Consider the following 25,030-nt stretch of genomic DNA (forward strand, 5'->3'; position numbering starts at 1 on the left):
ATGAGAACTTCAGTGCCCATCTTTCTTCAGTCACTTGTGAACATGAGACCATTGTCTGTAATATACCACTATTGTGTGGTGTTCAGTGAATAGAGATTGAGGCAGCAGGTACCAGTATGGGTGCTTACTGATCATATCTTCCCAAACTTTTCTTGCCTGCTTTTTCCATTTATGGTTGTATTTTCTCTTCTGCCAATATATATTCTTTCTGTCTTAAAACAGTACCTAAGGCAATAGCAACTTATTTGAACAAGTGCCAACTGCTTTCTTACTTACTACCTTAATATACTGAACCATTTGCCTAATTTTCTGGGTCCTATTTAGAAGACACGAAGGTTTCCCAGTAGGTGAGAATTACATGGCTATCTTGTCTGCCTTAAAATCCTTAGGATATTCTCTGCCAATCTTTTCTATTCAAAATAATTCTTCGCTAAGCATCTCTGAGACTCTACTGAGTTCTGAGAAAACCTATTGCCCCTTTCACATTGCTATAGTCATGTGTAAGTTGTAAGCATCTCTTTCAGTGACAGGGCTACTGTCCTACACAGTGTCCCTTCACTGTATGCCATAATGCAGTTGTCATCCCTCTTTTAGCCATATTCTCATTCTCTGTTCTTATCTCTTATTGCTCCCTTATTACTTTCTTCAACCTGTTTTTCCCCCTGGTTTATCTCCCTTTTCACTTACCAGGAGGCTACATGCTGCTGCAGTGGTGGCTTTTACGTGCTCCCACAGTTGAGTGGCACAGTAGGAAGAGAGGCTTATCTTAGGGGTCACTTGCCTGAGTCTACAGCCCTTCTAGTTAGTGCTGTTCCTAATGGCTATGGAAACAGGATCTGCTAGCATGGAGAAGAAAGGCAAATACCTTTCAAGGAGCTGCTCAGCACTTCACCCTCATGCAGGGGCTTATTGGGAGCAGGGGAGAATCAGGGGTTTTGAAACTTTACGCATCCCCTTACAGCCCTGTGATCCAGCTTGGGCTAGGAAATGCACCCTTGGCAAAATGTGCAAACTCCAAGTCATTTTCTTTTATGGCATTTTTATGTCCTTATGAAATTTAAGAGATGGAAGTATCGGACTTTCTTTCTTAAGGTTCTCCAATATCGACCCCTAGTCCATCTCCGCTACCTCGTACCCCAACCTCCACCCCGGTGCACATGAAGCAAGGGTCTGCTAGCTCCGTCATTAATAACCCCTTCATTATTGTGGACAAGCCTGGACAGATGGTTGGAGCAGCAGCCACAAGCACAGGTGTGTAGTGTGATCTTGGAAGGTAGCAGCTTAGTTTTATCCACTCCCGTTTATCTTCCCTGTAATAATACTAAGTCAATATGCGAAGATTCCAAAGTGCTTTACAAAAGAAGGGGGAAGGATCAATAGTTTATCTAACTACTGCCTAGAATATGGTGGTTTTTAGCACAGGTGGAGTTCACTTTAGGAAGCAACACAAAATGTAAGAGCAGATATAAATCATTAATTTCTCTCCAAAGAGACTACACATTTCAGAAAAAAATTGGAGTAAGTAGGTGGAGGTTGTGATGCATATAACAAGGGCATCTGGGATGATGGCTGGAGCTGTGTGTTGGGTATAGTAAAGTGCAACCCATTGTGTTGTGCTGCCACCTCTATCTTCAGTACAGAAGTATGACCTTCAGGGTGTCAGGGATTCCAGCATGCATTGCTCCAACTCTGTCCAAACAGTAGGTTGATTAAATCAGGATGGTCTGGAGAAGATGGTTTTACCAACCATAATTGAACTATGAGCCTTCGTTCAGCTACTTTCAGCAGATTTGCCTCAGACCCACCCCCAACTCCTTCATCTAGATTCAGTACTTCGGAGGTGGCAGGGACTCTACGTTGAGTTCTTGTGATTCTTTTACTGTCTAAGGAGTAATTAGTCCAAGAGACAGGTGAAAGGGAAGAGCTAGTAGGCCATCCTTGTATTGGAGTTGGAAGAAAAATTAGCTGCTCATAGGTCCTTGTATATAAAGCATGACACACAGGCCAAAGAACCTCATGCCTGACTTGCATAGGTGTACATTTGGTAGCTTGTTAGAGAAGCGCTTGGAGCTAACAGAGACTTTTTATATTATTTTAAAATGATTCACATAACAAATACCTTTCACTAGATCTGGATGGAAATAGGAAAATTCTTTATGAAAAATGTGTCCCTTTCTTGTTGAGAAACTCAGAATTATTCAGCTTCCACTACCTTTAAAGGTATGGTAGGAGAGCTGAATAGTCTCTGTTTGAAGTAGCTAGAGTTCTTTTATTTTTCTGGTACTTTTTGGAAGGTCTTTTGTTTGATAAACAAGAAACAACTTGATCATATATTGACTAGGTTAAATGTTTCACTTTTCTTTAAAGCTTTGTATGCAGTTGAAGTGTAGTTTATCAACGTATGGTAATTTGGTTAACTTCAAATGTACCCAGTGCAGATTTGTATATAATGAGTGGGATTTTCAAAAGCATCCAAATCAGTGGTGCTCATCCTTCCTGCCCCACAAGACCAGATCTCACAGGTGGAGTTGTTCCATGTGCACAGGGCCATGTCATCTGGCCTGCAGGACTCCCCACAGGTCCAAAAATTTGGGGTGGTTGAGTGGTGGTGGCATTAATTGCCATGGTTTCCATAGCCATGGTAATTAACACTACAACCATTCTCCTGCCACCAGATTCCAGGACCTGGGGAGAGCCCTGCAAGCCAGATGACATGGTCCCACAGGCCAGATTCAGCCCACAGATTGGAGGGTGAGCATGACTTATCTGAATGACTAACAGACACAAATCCCTTTACCTCCAAGCTTCTTTACAAAATCCTTTCTATTCCTAATATCTTAAAAAGACATTGCCAAACATCTGAGGTTTGAAACTGAGGTTTTGGATGAGCCAGCTTTCACAAAGCCTACCAGTAACAGAAATATCATTACTGTGTATTCCCTTCAGCATATATACGGTGTTAATAAAAGTGAAATACTATGTCTTTGTTAGGTACAAAACCGTGTTTATTTAATAATAACCATCACAAAATGCTTACCCTGAAGTCTGCCTTACCCTTCCAATACACAGGAAGCCCAACAAGCAAACTGACAAATGTTTCTCAGGCCGTTCACGGAACTGGATCTCCAGTCTCAAAGATCCATGGAAGCAGTTTTGTAACCTCTGCTGTCAAGGTAATATAACCATGATAGATTGGCTGTTTCTATGAAGAAATCACGTCGTATAAAGCAGCAGATGGGCTATTTGGTCTTTTTTAGCATCATGTGAACTTGTCTTGAATATAGAATACAAGCTCACCATGTCACTGAAACATACTCTGTTTAGCAGCCACAGCATGTTGGAAGGTATAATGGTGTCAATTCAGGCAGCTTTAATTAGAATTGTCTACATTTCTGTTAAAAATAAGTCTTTTGCTCTCAAACAGGAAAGTCTTTAGGGGGTATAGATCTCTGTACTCTCTATCACCTTATTTTTCAAAAGAGCCTGTTCTGTAATGGCCTTTGATCTTCTTCACTGGGTTGGTGACCGTTTTGGGTCTGACCAAAAGTACACGTTTTTAGAAACCTCAGTTGTGTGGGTATTTTTGCTTAATTCATACGTTGCGAGCAAGCCAAGCCTTGGCTGTTACAGCTACTTCCATGTAAGCAACTGAGGGAGAAAAAGAATGCTAATGTATGAGCAGCATTTAGAAGTTTGATTTACAAAAGTGTATGTTTGTAGTCAATCAAGGTTGCAGTCCCTGGCTGCAAACGAGCAGAAGCGATTAGGTTTATGACTTAGAACTGGAAAGCCCTACAGGTACGGAAATTATTTCAGATAAAAACCTCTCATTTTACAAGGAGACATCTTTCTGACTAGTGGCATCAATGTTACTCCTTTGGAAAGTGGTTCGTGGGTTGTGAAGTAGTATGCAGGAGGTAGATCAGCAATAGTCTTGTTCACCTTATGTAAGAACAGTTGATCTTAGCGTGCTTGGATAACTGCAGCCGGGGTGGAGAAAAGAACTTATTTTTATGTTTAGAACGAGAATTCTTCTCTCCAGAAAATTATGCTCATTTTCTGAAAATCTGGTATAGGAGTAATTTGCCATACGTGTGCATGTCGAAGGATCTGCTAAGTAAAACGAAGTATACTTTTTCCATCTGCAAAAATCCAAGCCAGAGACTTATCCCAAAATGATCTTGGGAATTGCTTCTATTAGGAGGCAGATATTAGAGGCTTTGTCTAATTTGAGGTAGGAGAATTGGAGCAGTACTATTAAATGAGATGTGTGCACCCCTTATGATATCAGAAAAAACAGCTAGTTAAGAGTGACTTCAATTAACAGAACTAATACTACTCATTAATGCTTGTTTCACTGATCTGAAGCAGTTGCTTCTTTGCAGTTTGAAACAAATTAGGGAATGCCCACATCACATGTTTTCAAGATGACACCAGTAAGAGTCAGGATATGTTTAGAAAAATTGCAGCTCTGTTAATGGAAATATAGCCCCTGTAAACCTGTGTCTCTGTGTTGGAGTTCAGCACCAGGATAGTATAGGATATGCTAGGAGAAGGGATTAACATTCCAAAGTATCCTCTTAGGCCAGATCTGGACTGTGGGTTAAAGCGACTCGTCCCATGCCACTGACAGCTGTGTCCATTGGGCCCCCCAAATCCTGGCACAGGCTATGCCCCTTGCTGGCCATGCTTACCAACTTCTGTTATTCCAGCAGGTCAGATTTGATCCACAGGCCAGGCATTTGACACTTCTGTTTCAAAGGATGGAAAATTGAGGCTTATTATCAAAACGCCTAATGTAGCTGTGATTGTACATGTCAGACCATTCCGGGCACCTAATTACCACTTAATAAGAAATGTTGTTTTAATTGCCAAGAATGGAGTTCCCAATAAGAGAGCATTTGAAATCTCTAGATGCCTTATGCAGTATCACATAATCGTACAATAATCATGTCTGAATAGAAATACATAGACCTTCCTTAGAATGTATAAAATTACTTCTACATGTTATTCTAGTTGCTGATATGGGCATCCAGTTACTAATGTTTATATTCCTTGTTTCACCTACGTGTTAATTTCATGTATATTCATTTTTAGCAGGAGGATTCTTTATTTGCAACAATGCCACCTCTTTGTCCAATTGGGAGTCATTCCAAGGTTCAGAGCCCTAAATCTGTGACAGGAGGACTTGGAGCTTTTACGAAGGTATTTGATGTGTGCTTTTTGGTTTTGTGCATGGAGGCATAGTCTGGATTTGGCACAGCTTTCATGGTGTATATATACATTCTTGTTACCTTGGCAAGAATTAGAAGCCCAGGCTGTTTTATTGACAGGCATGAAGAAAAATGAACTCTTGCAACTTTCATAAAATGTAGCATGTCTTTCTGTTTCAGTGGCTTCGTTGTTCTTCCAACCTTTCGTGTCTCTTCTTTTACTTTTTTGTTTTGTTTTCCTTTCCTATAATGAACTACTGCCATGTTCTAGCAGATATTTGAAAACACACTGTGGATTTCTTCCATAATACAGTAAAACAAACTAAAGTAGTTTCTGGGTCTATAAGTTGCTTTGCCTGTAAAATAATACTTGCCATTTCCGAATGTCCAAGACCTGTCTTTTTAAGTGTATTTCTTCAAGCATTAGGAGTAAGTTATTTTTTTCCTTTGTTGTGAGCTAATACTCTGCCCGTTGGAAAATGTCCAAAATGATGTAATACAAGGGGACTTTTGATAGGTAGTAGGGCTATGCGAAGCTTTGGTCCCTGATTTGATTTGGCGGGATTCAGCCTGATTCAGCGGCTGAATTTTCAAATCTGAATCGAATCGGAACCCTCCGAATCGATTTGGAGAGATTGGGAAAAATTCAGAAATTCGGAGACAGACACGGCTTTAAATGTTTTTTCTACGTACCTCTAGGTAGCAGGCAGCTTGTGAGCACTGCGATGCTGGGGCACGTGGAGTGTCCCACAGAAGCACAGGGGGCTCCCCAGCATGCGCTCAACAACAGACGTGGAAGTAGACCAGAAGCACTTCCGGGCCCACTGGGGAGCATGTGGGGTTGTCACCTGTGTGCCCCTGGCTCAGTAACTGGTGTCTCCTGGGTCCTCCTGCAGCCAGTTGCCAAGCTGGGGGGGGGGTGGCCCAGCGTGCTCCCTGGCAGACCTGGAAGTGGAGCAGAAGTACTTCCGGTCTACTTCCAGGTCTGCCAGGGAGTGTGCTGGACACTCCCCCCCGCCGCACTCCTGTGGAACGCTTCATGTGCCCCAGCATCACAGCGTTCACGAGCCATGCCTGCTACCTCAAGGTACGTAGAAAAAATTTTTAAAGCTGTATCTATGTCCAAATTGCTGATTTTTTTTTTTCTGAATCAGCATCAAACCTTCAGATTTGGATTTGGCCGAATCAAATCAGGGACAGTGATCCGAATCGACAAATCAAATCATTGTTCCAGATTCAGGCTGAATCCGAATCGAATAGGGCCCACTTTGCACATCCCTAATAGGCAGGCCTCTGAGAAACTTGGGTTGTTTTTTTTATTTTTAATTTAGGTTGTATCCAAGTTTTGAGTTCTGTTTGGCATATTTTGGGCAGAATTGTAGACAGGGCAGGGTGTTAAGAATCAAAGTATTAATTAACCTCAGGAAGGCTAGCCCTGTTTGCAGCTGCAAACCAGAACAAATCCATCTTTAGCATTAATGTTTAGCATCTGTCAACCTCTGATTACCTTTGCAAACATCAGTGTTTTTTCACCACTGTGCAGCTTATGATGTTTTTGCTACATCTGAGGGTGATGCGTCTGTGACCTGGGAGTTTGTCAGAATCAAGACTGGAGTTCAGGTTCTTGGCTCTTTCTTGTGAATCTTTTCTGCAGAAAGTTGGCAGTAGGTGATGGTTTCTTTGGATGCTCTAAAGCTTTTTTTTTTTTTTTTTATTCAACTTTAATTTATTAAAAGGTGATAATAAAGCAGGAGCCAGGAGAGCTGCCCCAGCAACCACAGATGCCAGTAACTGGAACAGCCTCGCAGCCATCAGTGCAGCAGTATGTCACGGTGAAGGGGAGTCATGTGATAGCTCTGTCACCTCAGAAGCAGATTGTGAGCACAAGCGAGGGCACCACACAGTCTAAGGTATTGATCGCTGTGATAGATTTGGATTACTGTAAACTGCTTTTTCTCCTAGAGACAGCACTGTCACCTCTGTGCTGCTTTTACAATTGGCTGTCCTCCAACCTTTGAACTTCCTGGATAGCACAAGCAATAATACAGAGCTTACTGGTTTCCTTAAGACATTTGAGGGACTGTAGATAAAGGGCACAAAACTGGAGGTAAAAATTTTGCTCGGGGTAGTGTTCATGTTTTAATTTTTTCCAAGCAGTTTAAGTGAGGTGAGAGGTTCCTCGGAAGCCTGTTACACATTATTGCCTCCAACAAGCAAGCTCCATTCCTTTACTTCCATTGTTGCAATGGCTTAATAGAAAATGGGGGGCAAACTAGCACAAGATGGAAATAACTCAATTTTGTCTGAGATTGGAATGATAATTAAGATAGAACAAGCAGTGTCAGCAGGCTGCACACTTTTGTTCTATCTTAATTCTCATTCCAGTTTCAGAAAAAATTGAGTTATTTTTGACATTACAAGAGACAGAGAAGCAGAGTAGCCGGGGGGGGGATGAGGAGCTTGGTGCTTCTTTGTGTGTGGCAACCATTGACCCTTCCATATCATGGTGTATGCATTACAGGTCACCCAGACCTTCAATGCATATACCTAGGCAGGAGGTTTTCAAGAGGTTTGTTTGTTTTGGAGGAGTAGTGAAGGTTGTGCAGACCTTCCATCCCCCTTTAGGCCACTGAGACAGAATCCAAAGACCAGACTGAGTCCAGATGTTTAGTACCTCTATGGCTGTAATAAGCATCTGGGAATTGAACCCAGGTCTCCTCTGTGGCAGACAAGGACTCTACCACTGAACCACAGGGGACTCCACTTCTTTGTGTAATGACTAAACAATATAGGTCTCAACAGGTTATTTTCCTTCTATTTTTTCCTATACAGTGAAATCTACTTGCCAGGCACACACACAAGCATATGCCAGTGGTTCCCAACCTTGTTAGACTCAAGGCACTCGCTGGAAAATGCCAGCTCTTAGTTTTTGTTTCTTTCTTTCCTTTTTTTTTTTTAAGAACAGAAAAATAATAGAGCAATTTGTTGCGAAGAAGTCAGACTGCAACAGATCAGAATGTTTGTGACACGATGGATTCCTATTTCAAATCTCTGGGTCTATCTTACAAATTATGTTTGCACAGTGCTAACATTGCATGGCACCCCAGGTTGCTGTAGCATGCTGGTTGAAAAATACTGGTATATGCAGAATGTTCATTAGCATTCACAGAAAATAATTGTTCTTTTAACTACTTTGTTGCCTGTTCAAGCAGTACACAAGTATGGTGTTGTCTGCATACAAAATTGAGACTCATGTAAATTCAGCATTCAGGCCAAAGTGTCCAGTGTGCCTGTTTTTGATAGGCTAGTTGAAAATAAGTTTCTGGTGTTCTGACCTTCACTAATGCAGAATTCATGTACATTTTGAATTGAGCAACTTTTCTTGTGCTAGAAACTATCTTGAGCACCTTAGGTTGGTCATCATCAGACTTCCGTAAACACTGAAATTGTGAGTGTTTTTAACAGTTATCTTTGCTCCAGTAGGAGGAACTAGGACAGTAGGAAGTTTGATCATTTGTTTTGGTGTCTGAAGGCTTAGATGGGAGATTACAATCATATCACTTTAAAGGGGGAGAAGGAATACACTGGCTGTTGAGCATGGGTCTTCTGATCAATTATAACTATTTTGTGTAACAACTCCCTTCCTGCAATAAGTGAAGCTAAACCAAAACAGCTTACACTGGCATTTAAACAGACAATAAACTAACATGGCTTAGCTTCTACTTGCATAGGATAGAGTGGACACGCACAACATTTAGAACAGAACACCTTAAAATGCTGTAAGTCCATCACATTTCTTTTCATTTTGATGTAGGTGTTTTATCTGTCTATACCCTGAGTGGGGTGGTCTCAAATTCACATGTTTGAGTCCTTCTGCCTATTCAGCTGGTTGTTTTGAGTGGACAGCTTGTTTAAGTCTAAAAATATTCTGATACTGGTTGCTACTGAGTCCTGTATAGCTCACTAGGGGGACTGTTGATTTTATCCAGATAAAATAAAGCAAAGCTGTTCAGGAAGTGCATCATCTGATGCTTATTTATTACAGGTTGTTGGAGTTCCAGTTGGTTCTACTTTACAGTCAACAGTAAAACAAGCAGTGGCCATCAGTGGTGGACAGATACTGGTGGCTAAATCCAGCTCTTCAGTAGCAAAGGCTGTTGGTCCAAAACAAGTTGTAACCCAAGGAGTAGCAAAAGCCATTGTGAGTGGAGGTGGTGGAACAATAGTTGCCCAACCTGTGCAAACTTTGACAAAAGCTCAGGTGACTTCTGCAGGGGTTCAGAAAAGTGCATCACAAGGGTCAGGTAAAGTGATTTTCAACTCTGGATATAGTTCATGGTGGGAGGTTTTGGATTGCCATTTGTGTAGAGCTTCAGCTTTGCCCTAACCACCATTGTAGTTTGGAATGAGGTAGGGGAAAATTGCTCAAAAATACACCTGCTAAGAAATCTGTAGGGAAACCCCTATTGAAATAAGGCTGGTGTTTTAGAAATAATCCTAAATGTGGAACGATCTCCAACAGAGATTCCAAGTGTTATGTAAAATGTTGCAAGCACATCATTTTGTCCCTATAAATAAAGTACAGCATTCTTTGGTTAGCTACTATTTTGTCCCCTTTTCATCTAAATTGTGCAGATTTTATTATGATTTGTACTCTGTAGAGATGATTTTTCATTTTTATTGATGTTTTGCTGTTCTCTCTTGTTTCCAGTGATGGCTACGCTCCAGTTACCAGCCACCAACCTGGCAAACTTGGCAAATTTACCACCTGGCACCAAACTCTACCTCACCACCAACAGCAAGAACCCTTCAGGAAAAGGAAAACTGCTTCTGATACCCCAAGGAGCCATACTGCGAGCCACAAATAATGCTAGTTAGTCTTGCAGGGAAATCTAATGAGTTAAATAATGTAATCATTTTGTAATTAATGTGTTCAACATTTTGCTTTTGATTCTGGTGCCGTGCAAGTTAGTAGGGCAGAGCTCTGTTAACAGGGGCAGAGCTCTGTTCACTTCAGTTTCAATGAGTTGAGATTAGTGGGAGAGGCGCTGGGGTCCTCGAGAGTAGGGGAACTCAGTGCCCGAGATGAGTTGTCGTTCCTTAAGGAGACGATATTCAAGGCCCAAGGGGTGACAAAACAAGAAGCAAGGGGGGCAAGAGTACCCAAAAGCCTCCCTGGCTCACCAAGGGCATTTGTGAATGCCTGATTGCCAAAAAGGAGGTGTGGACCTGGTGGAAGGGGGGAGGGGCTATAACCAAAGAGGAGTATACCTCCACTGCTCGGGTCTTTAGAGGGGCTATTAGAAAAGCTAAGGCAGATACGGAGCTAAGGCTAGCGTCAAGGATCAAAGATAATAAAAAGTCCTTTTCTAAATATATAGGGAGAATGAAGAAGGCACTGGGTAATGTGGGGCCCCTGCAGGATATGTTTGGCAATCTGGTGGTTGCACTGAGGAGAAAGCAGACCTCTTTAACAAATTCTTCGCCTCCATTTTCCTGTGCAGGGACCGGGACTCCCCGACCAGGATTCCAGATGGACTCGGGAGAAATGCCTCCAGGCCTAAGGTCGGGGAGGACCGGGTTAGAGAGCTGGAGGGGCTGGATGTGTTCAGATCAGCAGGTCCAGATACTCTCCACCCCAGGGTGTTGAGGGAATTGGCAGGGGTTATTGCGGGGCCCCTGGCATGGCTTTATGAGCGCTCGTAGTGCTCTGGCCAGGTGCCAGATGACTGGAGGAAAGCCATCGTGGTCCCCATCTTCAAAAGGAAGAGGGAGGACCCAGGCAACTATAGGCCCATTAGTCTTACTTCAATCCTGGAGAAACTCTTTGAGACAATCATCAAGGAGCACATCTGTGATGGGCCGGCAGCAGGGATGATGCCCAAGGGCAACCAGCATAGTTTCATTAGGGGCAGGTCCTGTCAGACCAGCCTGGTTGCCTTCTATGATCAGGTCACAAAAGCATTGGACGCAGGTGTTGCGGTGGATGTAGTCTTTCTGGACTTCAGCAAGTCCTTAGAAAATGTCTCCCACCCCATTCTCATCAAAAAACTAGGTGACTGTGGCATTGATGCCTACACAGTCAGATGGATTGCAAATTGACTGAAGGGTCATACTCAGAGGGTAGTGGTGGACGGGTCTTTTTCTACCTGGAGGGAAGTGGGCAGTGGAGTCCCCCAGGGCTCGGTCCTTGTGCCCACACTGTTCAGTTTCTTTATTAGTGACTTACTTGGATGACGGGGTAAAAAGCAGCCTGTTTAAATTTGCTGATGATACCAAGATTTGGGGTGAGGTGGGCATGCTAGTAGGGAAGGACAGATTACAGCAGGACCTGGACAGGTTACAGGGGTGGGCTAACGAAAATAAGATGGGTTTCAATACTGACAAGTGCAAGGTGCTGCACTTGGGCAGTGGGAACCAGCAGCACACTTATAAGCTCAGAAACTCCCTTCTCGAGAGCACGGTGGCAGAAAGAGATGTTGGAGTCATTATTGACTCCAAGATGAACATCGGCCGACACTGCGAGGTCACGGTCAGTAGGGCTAACCGTACCTTGTCGTGCATCCACAGATGCATCTCAAGCAGGGCCAAGGAGGTGATCCTCCCCCTCTATACGACACTGGTCAGGCCGCAGCTGGAGTACTGTGTTCAGTTCTGGGCGCCGCACTTCAGGAGGGATGTGGACAGCATTGAGAGGGTCCAGAGGAGGGCCGCCCGCATGATCCGGGGACAGCAGGGCAGACCCTATGAAGAGGCTACAGGACCTTAACCTGTTCAACCTTTGCAAGGGAAGGCTGAGGGGGGACCTGGTGGCTGTCTATAAACTCACCAGGGGGGACCAGTAGGGTTTGGGAGAGACCCTGTTCCCCCTAGCACCCCCCAGGGTAACAAGGAATAACGGCCACAAATTGTTAGAGAGCAGGTTTAGACTAGACATCCAAAGGCACTACTTCAGTCAGGGCAGCTAGGATCTGGAACCAACTTTCAAGGGAAGTGGTGATGGCTCCTACCCTGGGAGTCTTTAATGTCTGGCCTGGAGGCTTGATGTCTACCTGACCGGGGTCATTAGAGCCCGGTTTTCTCTCCTGCCCAGGGCAGGGGGTCGGACTTGATGATCTACAAGGTCCCTTCCAACCCTACTTCTATGAATCTATAAGTGTGATATTGTTTTGTTATGAAATGGGATCTTTGAGTGTCACTCATTGTAGTAGAAAGCTGTCTTTCATTTACATTTCCCTCTTCCCCTGTACCCCCAGATCTTTTACAGCAGTAACTGTTCACATAGTCACAAATTAAGGAGAAAATTAGAGCAAGACAACATGTTCCTTCTTAGAATCCAAAGAAGGGAGTAAAGGGCATATTCATGCAGTTGTGTAAGAAATACAGTATAACCTCATAAAAATTCAGCATCCTTAGGACCTAGCACCTGCTGGAAATTTGAAAATTCCGTATTTTTGAAACATAAGGAAAGTGCATAGCCTGGTGTTGCCTGGCTGGTTGGACTCGGGTGGGGAGGGGAGGGGGGAAGCTTGCATGTGGCAGCTGCTGCTGCCATCCACCACCCTGCGCCACTGCTACCCCCCCACCCATTCCCCTGCTCCATGACTGGCCGCCAGCGGTACACTGGTCAAAAAAAGTTGAAAACCCCTGATGTGTATTTTTAAAAAGTGATGGATTTTTGAGGATTCTGGAATTCTGAAAACTGGATTTATGATGTTATAATGTAGTAGAAAAGGATCTCATGTATTCAGTGTGATGCGTGGTGTACAGGAGCAGATTGCTGGGGGAGAGGTTCAGGTTTCATCAGTGAAAGTTTTCAGTTGTGGGCTGGACAACCATCTGGCTGGGATGGTATTGGATGGGAATGATCCTGTTTTGAGCAGGGGGCTGAACTGGACAATCTCTTCCAGACCATTTTTCTTGCAAGAGAGCAAATTTTACTGAAAAAACAAAGCCCTTCCTAATTAAGCTGTTTTTGGGTGGTGATGGAAGTTCCCTAGCTTGGTACTTCAGTACCAAGTCCTTGCCAGTGCTGGGCTAGACATACTCCTGCACTGGCAGAGAAATAGACTGTTCTGCTTGAAGTCTCTGAGGTTACACAAATGTCTGTGATTGTCTGGCCCTGTAACTTGTTTTGCCTACTGTTTTATTAGATAAAAAAATGAAAATAGGACTGATTCCATGCTACTCCTAGCATAAGCATAGCAAGATTCAAATATGCCTGTAATTCATCACTTTGGGCAAGTGCTCAAGTAACTACTGAAGTTACATTTGAACACTTGGAGCAGTGCAGAAAAGCCCTCTGTGTGTTCTCAAGGGTCTTCAGGCCCTGTTAGTTTGTTCCCAGAGCTTGTGGAGAGGTGGGAGAGAACCATACCACCCCCTGAATCATACTTCTGGTACAGCGTCAGACAGTCGAGGGCCATGTTTGTGTATGGATTCCACTTACAGTGGCCTTAAGGTATTCATAGATGTTTTGTTTCCTGCCTATTCAGAGCTGTTGCTGAGCGGTCATGGTAGATGCCAAGACAGAATTTCTTTCTTGCTTCTACAACTCTAGTAGGATGGCTGCTCCATAGTTGAAGACCTAGAGAGGGTCATTTGCTTTATTTTTTGTTGCAGATCTCCAGTCAGGCTCTTCGACAAGCGGAGGAGCTGGAGGAGGAGCTGGAGGAGGAAGTGGAGGAACACAAAGCACGAGTAGTGGCTTGTCCCAGCATCTCACCTACACGTCCTACATCCTCAAACAGACCCCACAGGTCAGAGTTGTATAATTTTTCAGGATACGCTTATGTTAAAATGTCAGTTGTTGAAAACGCACAACCCTTGTGCACACACTTTGTAGCCCTGAGTTAGATGCAACTTTCACTAATTCTGGGGTGCAGATCTTTCTGGGGGCGCACTCAACTCAGTGCTGTATTGCTCTCCTGTCTCTGCTGCTGTCCTTTCCTCTTGTGGGGCAGTGTACCCTGCGGAAGGGAAATACAAGAGGATGAAAGCTAGGAGAGAAATGGGGCAAACAAAACAGATGAGAAATGGCAGTTAAGACATGGAATGGTAGGAAGGATTACAGGATCTGCTAGGCCAGTCTGTCACAAGTTTTGAAGGGGTGGAGGGAGGCAGCATCTCCGATCTTGAGTGTAGCTGGCGTGGATTCATTTGTTCTCTGGAGACTGCCCCTTTGAAACTTTATAGTTTTCAGAGCTGAAGGAAAAATTTCCCCAATCCTTTTTCTCTATTCTTCAGCAACAGTTTTGCAAGTTTTGCAAAGTAAATAATATATGTCACAGTGAGTAAATTGTGAAGTGTGTTAATTACAACAAACATCTGCAAACAGATTAGAAACTGGCTTGTTGGCTCTTCTTTTGGGACTCAGACCTTCAGCATGTTACAAAATATCATTCTACAGCAAGAGGAGTGGGCTGCCTGTAGCTCTAAGCCCAGAAACATCTGTAATTAATTGCAGCATGCTTTTTTATTATTAAATAAATCAAGTAGTTATTTTACTGAGGTGCTTCTAGCCCCATGAATGTTCAGACCACTGGGCAGGATGAAAAGATCTCTGAAACATTTTTTTGTAATAGTCTTCACCGAACAAGGGGAGAACTGTCATATTTCTTTGTAACTCTAGATAGTAGTAAATGTTGATTATTCCCATAAGCGACCAGAAAGGCAATGACCTTTTGTCTGAAATAAAATCTCAGGCCAGAGGGAATGTTCACATGTGTCTCTGTAGTGTTACAGTTGCAGACTTTTGGGGGGTTTATTTTAATATTCCTAGATTTCCAGTGTCCCCAGTTATTTTGTCTCCAAGGTTAACTTCTTTTTGGTTCAGGGCACATTTTTGGTTGGCCAGCCTTCTCCCCAGAGTTCTGGAAAGCAGTTAACATCAACGTCAGTTGTCCAAGGCAATGTAGGTGTCGGAGCATCTTCCACCCAAGGACAGCAGGCATTAAAAGTAATAACTGGACAGAAAACAGCTTTATTTACCCAGGTAACTTGCAAATAACATGTTGCCTTTATTGTACAGATGTATTTTGCCATGGAGTATTGTAACCAGACCTACAAAATCCCTTGCCTTTGCTTTTGTTGGGTTAACAACTGGTTTTATTTTTGTCTTCATTGCGACATATTGGTTATTAGAAAAGAAAAGTTAAAGATGACAGAGCCTCCAATGAGAGAGTCTTGAAAAAGAGAAAACAAAATCACTTCTTATTGTCTATAAATGTATTAGGCTAGATTTCCAGGCAGTAGCGTGTTAGTTTATGCAAGTAACGACTGGACATGTCTCTCACTTGTACTTGTTTGTACCCACAGGTCAGGCAATGTCAGTTGCCCCTATTTCCTGATTTGCAGATCTACTCAGAATCGCCTTAGTGGTCTCTTGCATGTGCAAATCAATTCATGGTGCAGAACCATCCAGTTATTTGCACCTCCAAAGCTGGAAACCAGTGAAAGCTTGTCCAAAACTTTGATCTGTAGACCAAAGGCTTTCCAAAGGGAGGGATGGGCTTTGAGGGGTATCAGACTTGAGACACTCCGAAGGTGCCTTGTTTTCTGAGGGAAGTTGCTTAGCATTTCATAGAGTTCTTACTCTCAAAAGTGTCCTCTCTCAGAAAACTAGGCTTCTTTGGGGTGGGTCATGTGGCTTCACAAGCATCTATTCTCCCTGGAACACTCCTTGGTTTTGCTTTGTAGTATGAAAAGTTTTTTGTTTGTTTGTTTTTAAAGGAGTTTGATATTTTGATGTTTGTCATTAAATTGTATTTGATTTCAAAGGCAGCTCCCAGCGGACAGACATCGCTGATGAAAATATCAGACGGCTCCTTAAAATCAGTGCCGGTTTCATCCCAGCTCTCCAAACCTGGCACCACAGTGCTCAGAGTATCTGGAGGGGTGATCACTGCAGCCACCACCCCAGCCATGTCCCTCCCTGCAAATGGTGTTGCACAGGTGAGAAGCAACCTCACTAGTAAGGGATAATCAGGAGTAGAAATCAAAGAAAACATTCAGGAGATACGTACAAGACATGCCACCTTGCTGTGCATGTGCATAATATCTTCAAACACTTCTGCTCTGAGCAGTTTTGTACTCTTGGGCTAGCAGAGCTTTTGTTTTAGTATGAAATATACCATGCATCTGGACTCCTCCTAGTTCAGGTCACCCACAGCCTCCAACAGAGAAGGAAGAACAAACTGTTTTGTGTTGTATTGTCATGTATTATTGCAAAGATAAAAACTTTAAACTCAGTGCATAACTGCTGCAGAACGAAAATCAATTTTTAATTCCTAAGCCATAGAATCCTGAAGAAATGACTTTGCTGTTTTTTCCTTCAGTGCTTGGCACCCTTTTTTACTGCAGTGTTGTTGGCTTTAGTGTCTGCCAGGTACTGGTGTCCCTGTCCTTTCTTTCCTATCCAACGTAATTCAACTAATTTTTGCTGGCTTGTTTGCTGTTATGAGATAGAAGCCAGCTTAACTAATTAGGTTTTGATAAAACTTGCGTTTCCTCTGCTTTTAATGTTTCAGTGCCGCATTAAACTGACTCCTTATCTGGTGACTGTCTATTTAGGGTATTTTTTTAATCTCCATCACAGGCATGCAGTGCTTAAATACTGCTGTCTCAATTGTGAGGTGCACAGGGGCTGAAATTGGAGCTTGAACTTAACCTTCTAATGAGGTTTGATAGAACCTGTGAATGTCACCTACATCTTTTTCAAAATATAGATTAAATCCACTGACCTTTGGAAAGGATTGCTAAAAAGAAATATTTTGCTTTATATCCTAAAAAGGGTCAGATTTTGGAGTATTCACCTTTTCAAATACCAGTGGTGCCTCAGAGGGGGAACAAAGGTATAAGTCATTACAGAAAGACACAAAAAAGTTAAGGGCAGAAGACACGGCACTGAAAACCAGCAGCAGTTAGACTTATGTATTGCTCATTTGAAATAGTTGGCTCCTAAGAACTGTTTGAGCTCTGATCTGCTACAAACAGATGTCACAGGCTGTGCCCCCCCTCCCCCCCCCAAGTCTGGCAGCATTCTAAGTGTCACCGTTCTGTCTGTTCCTGGGTAAAGTAGTAATAACACCGTGCTGGCAAGAGAGACATCCTTGTAGTGGTGCAGCAGGCCTGAAATCAGTCCTTTCAATTCCAAGAGTATTGGGAAAGAAACAGCTGATCATTTTGAAATTCTCTTGAGCGTTGGAATAGATCTAGCTGACTACCGAACAGATGCCATGTCCAATTTGGGAACTTAAAGCATATTGGTAAAATGCCATTTCAAAAGTGGCAGCTTTCCTCCTTGGAAATTTATCCTTGAAAATAAGTCAGTCAGATGCATCTAAAAACTTAACTCACTTTTAAAAAAATCTTCTTTCATTTCTGTTGAAATGGTGTATATAAAATATTATAGAGCAGCTATGAACCCCTTTCTTGTGTGCAAAAGTAGTGACACAGGGCATTTCTGGCAGTCCTGGTGGATTAGGAACAGTCAGCATGGATTCATCCAGGGCAAGTCATGCCTGACCAACATGATTGCCTTCTATGATGAAATTACTGGCTCTGTGGATGTGGAGAGACGAGTGGACAAGGTACACCTTGACTTTAGCAAGGCTTTTGATATGGTCTCCCACAACATTCTCACAAGCAAACTAAGGGAGTATGGTTGGATGAATGAACTGTGAGGTGGATAGAAAACTGGCTGTATCATCAGGCTCAAAGAGTAGTAATCAATGACTCGATGTCTAGTTGGCAGCCAGTATCAAATGGAGTGCCCCAGGGGTCAGTCCTGGGGCCAGTTTTGTTCAATATCTTCATCAATGACCTGGAAGATGGCATAGAGTACACCCTCAGCAAGTTTGCAGATGACACCAAGCTGGGGGGAGTAGTAAGTATGTTGGAGGGTAGGGCTAGGATTCGGAGATACCTTGACAAATTGGAGGTTTGGACTAAATAAAATCTCATAAAGTTCAATAAGGACAAGTGCAAAGTCCTGCACTTAGGACAGAACAATCCCATGCACTGGTACAGGCTGGGGACCAACTGGTTAAGCAGCAGCTCTACAAAAAAGGACCTAGGGATTACAGTGGACAATAAGCTGAATATGAGCCAACAGCATGCCCCTGTTGCCAAGAAGGCTACTGGTACACTGGACTGCATTAGTAGTAGTGTTGCCAGCAGATTGAGGGAAGTGATTCTTCCCCTCTGTTCAGCACTAGTGAAGCCGCATCTGGAGTACTGTGTCCAGTTTTGGGCCCCCCCCACTACAGAAGGGTGTAGATAAATTGGAGAGAGTCCAGTGGAGGGAACGAAAATGGTTAGGGGGCTAGGGCATATGACCTATGAGAGGCTGAGGAAACTCAGTTCATTTAGTCTGGAAAAGAGAAGACTGAGGGGGGATTTAATAGCAGCCTTCAACTACCTGAAGAGTGGTTCCGAAGAGGATGGAGCTAGACTGTTCTCGGTGGTGACAGATGACAGAACAAGGAGCAATGGTCTCAAGTTTCAGCAAGGGAAGTTTGTTAGATATTAGGAAAAACTTTCTCATAAGTAGGGTAGTAAAGTAAAGCTCTGAAACGGGCTACTCAAGAGAAGTTGTGGAATCTCCATCCTTGGAGGTTTTTAAGAGCCAGGTAGACAAAACCTTGGCCGGGATGATCTTGTTGGGGATGGTCCTGCTTGGAGCAGGGGGTTGGACTGGATGACCTCCTGAGGTCCCTTCCACCTCTAATTTTGTATGATTCTGTGATTTTCTCTGACCTTGCCTGGGCCTGTCTCTCACCTGGGCCCACCACTGCAAACACTGTCCATCAGTTTGCCCTTCTATCCATAACTGTTTTACAAATAATTTCTCAAATATAAGGTTGAAGGGTAGGGGAGTACAAAGAACAAATCATGCTTTTGTCTAAATTTCTTTACTTATTATGAAGTGACAGCGTCCATTTCTAAATAATTGCATGACTTGGCTATTGCTGCAGTTAAGGCTTGGATAAGGCATTATCAAAAATGTTATCTGTTAGTCAAATCAGTGGAGAACAGTATTAAATTAACAAAGTATGCTCCCTTTCCTTACTGCTGTTTTTCAAGTTCTGAGCAGCAATGAAATACTCCAGATTTGTGTGCTCCTGTAACCCATCAAACAAGAGGTTTGCTTGCTTGTTGAAATAAAGGGACTTGGTTTTCAGTATAGTTGCTCAGAAAGTTTTAGGAGTAATACAGTGCTTCCTATATGGATGGTGTCTTTTCTTCTGGCTCAGGGCTCCCTATGCAGCTGCAGTGAACCTGACCAGAGATATCTATATATGGCACTTCAGAGCTGTTGAAGAGCTTGTCACAAGACCATTGCTGTAGACAGGAAGATGATGGATAGATAGATATTCAGAGTTTACCTTTCTTCAAACATTCCTTCATGGCATTATCTTCAAATAGTCAATATTATTTTCAAATGATCAATAAAATGAAACAGCATTTGTGATTACCACCTTTCTCTTTTTAATGCAGCAAGTGGATACTGCAGGTTCCAGTTCATCTTCCATCGTAGGTCCTGTGGCAAAAGTGTCTGGACAGCAGCACCAAATTTGTGTAAACCAGGGCCAATCTGGTTCATCAGTAGCTACTAAAACTACTACGTCTACTGTTGTAAGTGTTGCTTCCTTGGTGACTACACCAGCTTCTGGGTCGGGCAAAGCTGCAGTATCAGGTAATGCATTTCCTGCCTGTCTTTTGTTACTGAAACTTAGATTTGGATCAGAACTCCTTCAGATACCAAGTATAGCAAACAGTAGAATTCAGAGCACCTTTGTTTGTGAGCATTTACCAGAAATTAACTCTAGGTTTCGTAAGTTCTTCAGGTTTATAAAAACATACCTTCCTAAGAAGAATTTTTAGTAGCTAAAAATTACAAAAATAACAGTGGGGGAAAAACCATTTGAAATTAGGCTTCTTGTGTCATTAGCTCATGGAGTTTCTCTGGTTCATATAACAGTTCGAGCTGTCAGTTTGTAGTTAATGAGGAATCTCAGTTGAGGTACCAGTTTCATATTCTTGGTTAGAGACTTATCCAAAATATATACATCCAAATTCAAGAGTAGCATCAAAGGAGGAACACCAAGGAGATTGAGACACAAATATGATGACAGAAATGAGACATGTTGTGGAAACAACAACCTTAATGGAATCAGTAGAGTTGGCAGCAAAGAATTTGGCTCACTGGGTTTGTATCTGGTTTATGTGGCTTGAACAGGAATTCCTGTCTGGAATGAGTCAGGGAGAGGGGGTGATTGAATGGTTTAAAAAATGTAGAAAGGAAAGGAAACCTGAATTGGATCTGGAATGTTTGAAGTAAGTAAGGCAATAAAAGGATGCGTAGCAAGTAGCTTTCTTTAGTCATTTTTACTGTCTTCTGTCATTTTCTGCATGGACTTTGTGTATTTGAGAGAGACTATAAAGCAACTCATTGGGTTTGATCCATGTGGCATACAAAAATTAGTTAAAAAGCTGGATTTTAAATGTAATAAACTTGCTAGTGTGTCTTGCTGTCTTAAATGGCATGATATAGAGAGAAATTGAGATTATAGATAGGAAACGGCACACAGGAATACCAAGAACATATTATGATGTCATTGTGGAGCAGAGATGTAAAGAGTAATTTCTCACTTTATTATATACATTGTAGGTATTTGCATCCCTGACTACTTCTCATTTCTAATTGGGCCACAGTTTTTTTTTCATCTGGCAACTGGCCATCTCATCTTGGTTCTGCACTAAGCAGATCAATCTTTATTTTTCTCTGTAGAGAGGTATAATCTGCTCTCTTTGAACCAAGGAATATATTCCTTGAGGGTAACTGCTATTCTAAATGGTTCCTAGCAGAAACAGCTTATAACTGTGGCTTAGAATTGGGCGTTTCTTTGGGTTTTACTTCATTACAATTGAACTGCATCTCTGGAATGCTAATTTTCCAAAATCTCGAAAGAAGCTATGCTTTAAAGCAGTGAGTTTAAGCTGTAACAGAATGTTTTCTGTATGAACAAAAACTGGGTGTATAAATTCTTAGGATTTTAATTCTGAAAGGCAGTTTTGAAAAAGGATTTGCAAAGTATGATCAACTTTAGCCATATGGAACATCATCTTGCCCTGCACAGGCTTCCAGAAACATCTGGAAATTTTAAAACTTGCTGCCTTTGCCATTTTGGTCCCTGACACCCCTGTGTATCACACTGTGCTGTAACATCCCAACAGGCACCCCGTGAGCATGTATGGAAGAAATTCTGTTACAGTGGGTCCCAGAGTCTCGACTTGCTTCATTTTTAAGTCCTGGTATGTGTTGCAACAATATGTTCAAGTGACATTTATTTCCCTCGCTGTAACCTGGCTTTATAGCTTAGTAGTGTAACATCACCGAAATTGTGTGTGCTGGTGTGTCCCTTTGGAGGGAGAGCTGGTCGGTCTTAGAAGGGAGATACGTTGTGGGGCAGTGTGAGAGAAGGATTGTGGGGAAGGTGATTTCAAGTTACTGCCAGAGTGGATAAAAATCCAGATATAAACAACACTGGTTTTCCATCAGGTTTTTAAATTGAATGCATTGTCTGTTTTAAAATGTGCTTTGAAACCTAAAGGTAGCCTGGAACTTGTAAGCTGCCTAGACATGTTTGAAAATCCCACTAGGCACCTTTCTGCATGTGCAGGCAGCTGAAGACCTTTCAAGATCTTGCCCACAGTGACTAGAAGCAACCTGTCACTTATTAACTGCAGTTAACTAATTCCTTTTTCTTATACAAAAAATGTGTAAATACAAAACACCACATAATAAACACTTTTATTTTTCCTTATACGGTAATAAGCAATTTTTATGTTTGGGTTTGAAGTGAAGCTGTGAAGGAGGAGGAGGGAAGAGGGTTGGAGCAAACAGCCATTTGGAACAGGGCCGAGAGAGTCCCATCAGGACTACAGCTCGTTCTCCATGTGGCCTTGGCTCTCTTGTTTTGGCTTTTTCTGTAGCTGCTCTGACTGGCCGCTCTGGCTGATTTTTCTATACAGTCTTCCACAGTATCACATAGCGTAGGAGGTGGAGGCGAGGGGTGTTAGTAGCCCCAGCTAGGTCCTGTTTGCCTCCTTCCCCTCAGTTAGCAGTCCCTGGTTTCTTCTACTTACAGAGCTGCCTCTGCTACCTGGAGTCTTACCTCTTCAGTCTTATTTAATTTAAAAAGTAATAATAAAATGTTGTAGTTTGTACATTTTAAATTGAATTCCAGTTTTTTCTCCAAAGGCAGTTTGACACAAATCCTGAGAGAAATGATAGCCCATTAAATCAGAAATATGCTATTTACCATTTTCTAAGGGGAAAAATGTACAGTATATGTTACACTGTTTCTTGAATAAATGTATATGGATGCAATGCATCCATCTGCCTGGCAAATAGAAGTGCCATATGTCCTATAAAGACTATATTTGGTCACAAATCAATATGTTTTGATGTTTAGACTAAAAGTGAACCTTTCCTTGGGAAGATAGCTGGAAGTAGAAATGCATAACAAGATTAAAATCAGCAATATAAATTGAGGTTCTTTGTTGGCTGATTTGATATTTTGATAACTATTGAATTTTAAAGTGTTGTGATTTTTAAATCAAACCCCTCTGTAATATGCCATAAGCTCTCCTTAGCCTTACCTATGAGGTAATTCAATCCATATTGCTAACGGACTTGGGAGAACTGGGTCTCAAATCTGTTCTTCACCACAGACTTCTTGTGTGACATCGTGCAAGTTGCCTGGTCTCTTTGTGTCTTATTTCCCAGTCCATAAAGATGGAGATAAGTGCACTGCCCTATTTAAAGCTAAGTATATTAAAGGTAGTAGGGTGCTCTGGTCCTGCTCTAATAGAGGTCATGCAGGTACCTTAAAGAGTGTAACGTACTCCATTTACAGGTTGTATTCAGCAGATACCCAAGGATAGATTCAGGAAAACTGCAAGCCAAATGTTTTAACTACTTTTGTCTTACTCTGACAAAGAAAGGTCTTACTTGGTGCCTGGCCAGTTTCTTTTAATGTTGTGCAAGCACTGCATTCATCTTTGTTTATGATTGATTAGTATTTTTACATTTCACCTTGCAAATATCCAAGCACCAAACAGCATGATTAGAGTATGCCTGGGTATTTTGGCTGCCATCCTGGTCAATAAAATCTTGTGAAATAATTTGCTGTGCACCTTGGCTTGGTAAGAGGATAGCAGAGCTTAGCTTTATACCTCTTTATTACATGTAGAAAGGGAGAAAAATAGTAAGGGATAAACTGAGCCAAGTGCATGATTTCATGTGCCTTCCCTCTTTTTAGGGTTGCTAAAGATCCACTCCAATCAATCTAGTCCACAGCAGGCTGTTCTGACAGTACCAAGCCACCTCAAACAACTTGGTGTCAATACTGCTTCTGGAGGTGTCCAGACCATCCTAATGCCTGTGAACAAAGGTAAAGTGCTTTGGGACAAAGGGAGAGGATTACACTGCGTTTGAAGGTTCCTTCTGATTTAGTATTGATCTTGCTTGGTCTAGGCCAGTGGTCTCCACCACACAGCTCACAAGCAACTTGCGGCCTACGAGGCCACAGACCTTTTATTTGCTTTCCAGAGATCCATGTAATGTCAGGCTGACAGTGAGAGAAAACTATGATGGTGCTCATCCCATGTTATTTGCTCAGTATTGTTGTACAGAGCCTGGTGAAGCTTGGGAACTACTAGTATCGGTGCACTCCAAATGAACACTTAAACACACTTGCAAAAATGCAGTATATAGCTTTTGTTTCCAATCATCATGTTGTAAAACACTGTATAATTTGCTACCAAGCACAAATATCATGCAAGTGTGAGGTATCTACCTTGGAAATGCATTTTGTAAAGTTTCCATGCAACAAGTTTTTTTTCCTATTGCCTTCAGTGATACAGTCTCTTTCTGCCACCAAAGTGTCTGCAGTAACTGCTGTAACTACAGCCAGTTCGGTTGTCCTCAGCCCCTCCACAGCATCTGTCACCAAAGGTAAAAATGAATTTGTTGGTAGGTTAATAGCAGTTACCCAGAAAATGTTTCTGCATGAATACAAATTGCTGCCATAGGGAAGTGGTATGACCCTGTTAGGAGACCTCATTATCTTAGATTCTGTTTTCCATCATGCTCATCTATTAAGTCCTAATAGGATTAGAATGAATGAGGAGTCCATTAGAAGAGTGAACAATGACTGCAGAGTGAGAACTTGCCTACACTAGAGTCCAGGACACTGAAAAGCAGGAGGATGTTTGGAAAAGGCTCCTATTGGCAGTAAAATGTTCATAGTGCTAACCCACCACTGTGGAAGTGCATGTCACACCATGCAGAGCAGTGTGTGTCAATGTGAATGTTGGCACTATGAAAATAATGATTCAGTAGTGAGGTTTTTGAAGAGTGCTTCCCGGCAGTACCAGATATAAATGACTGTGCCATTCTGGGCCTCCCCATTCAGCTGGGGTAGTGCAATAAACTCTTGTCTTCCAGACTTTGAAATTTGTTGTTGGTTTTTTGGTTTTTTGCTGGGGGTGGGGGGAGTTTATTCCATGCTGGTGTAGACCCAGGGGTTCTTGACATGAGAGAGAACCCATTGCTAGGGCACTCACCTGAGAGACCCAGTCCTAGTCCTCATCTTAAACTGGATCCAACAAAGCTTGAATCTAGGACTCCCAGATCCTTAGCGAGTGCCTGTCTGTAAAGTGATTGGCTTTTCTGAAGTGTGTCTGTCACCTTTCTCTTACCTCTGAGCAGAATTCCAGCTGGGACCTGAGAAACTTGCCTAATGAAA

General features: G+C 42.5%; 1 protein-coding gene across 6 annotated transcripts in view; it reads left to right on the forward strand.

The window, feature by feature from the left end:
• Window positions 1–25,030, forward strand: part of YEATS2 (YEATS domain containing 2) — a 77,545-nt gene that overhangs the window by 34,394 nt on the left and 18,121 nt on the right. For 4 of the 6 annotated variants that reach the window (XM_019486137.2, XM_019486140.2, XM_059730909.1 and 1 more), the window contains 12 exons: window positions 1,093–1,251; window positions 3,070–3,173; window positions 5,098–5,205; window positions 6,950–7,123; window positions 9,259–9,517; window positions 9,925–10,086; window positions 13,836–13,972; window positions 15,049–15,207; window positions 15,993–16,166; window positions 19,713–19,911; window positions 23,543–23,674; window positions 24,139–24,237. In XM_019486137.2, the coding sequence (XP_019341682.1) occupies window positions 1,093–1,251; window positions 3,070–3,173; window positions 5,098–5,205; window positions 6,950–7,123; window positions 9,259–9,517; window positions 9,925–10,086; window positions 13,836–13,972; window positions 15,049–15,207; window positions 15,993–16,166; window positions 19,713–19,911; window positions 23,543–23,674; window positions 24,139–24,237 (1,866 nt within the window). The remainder of the gene's footprint in view (window positions 1–1,092; window positions 1,252–3,069; window positions 3,174–5,097; window positions 5,206–6,949; window positions 7,124–9,258; window positions 9,518–9,924; window positions 10,087–13,835; window positions 13,973–15,048; window positions 15,208–15,992; window positions 16,167–19,712; window positions 19,912–23,542; window positions 23,675–24,138; window positions 24,238–25,030) is intronic. The other 2 variants (XM_019486139.2, XM_019486141.2) reach the window with 1 other exon arrangement.

The sequence above is a fragment of the Alligator mississippiensis genome, chromosome 7 (genome assembly GCF_030867095.1).
Source record: "Alligator mississippiensis isolate rAllMis1 chromosome 7, rAllMis1, whole genome shotgun sequence".
NCBI classification, from domain to species: domain Eukaryota; kingdom Metazoa; phylum Chordata; order Crocodylia; family Alligatoridae; genus Alligator; species Alligator mississippiensis.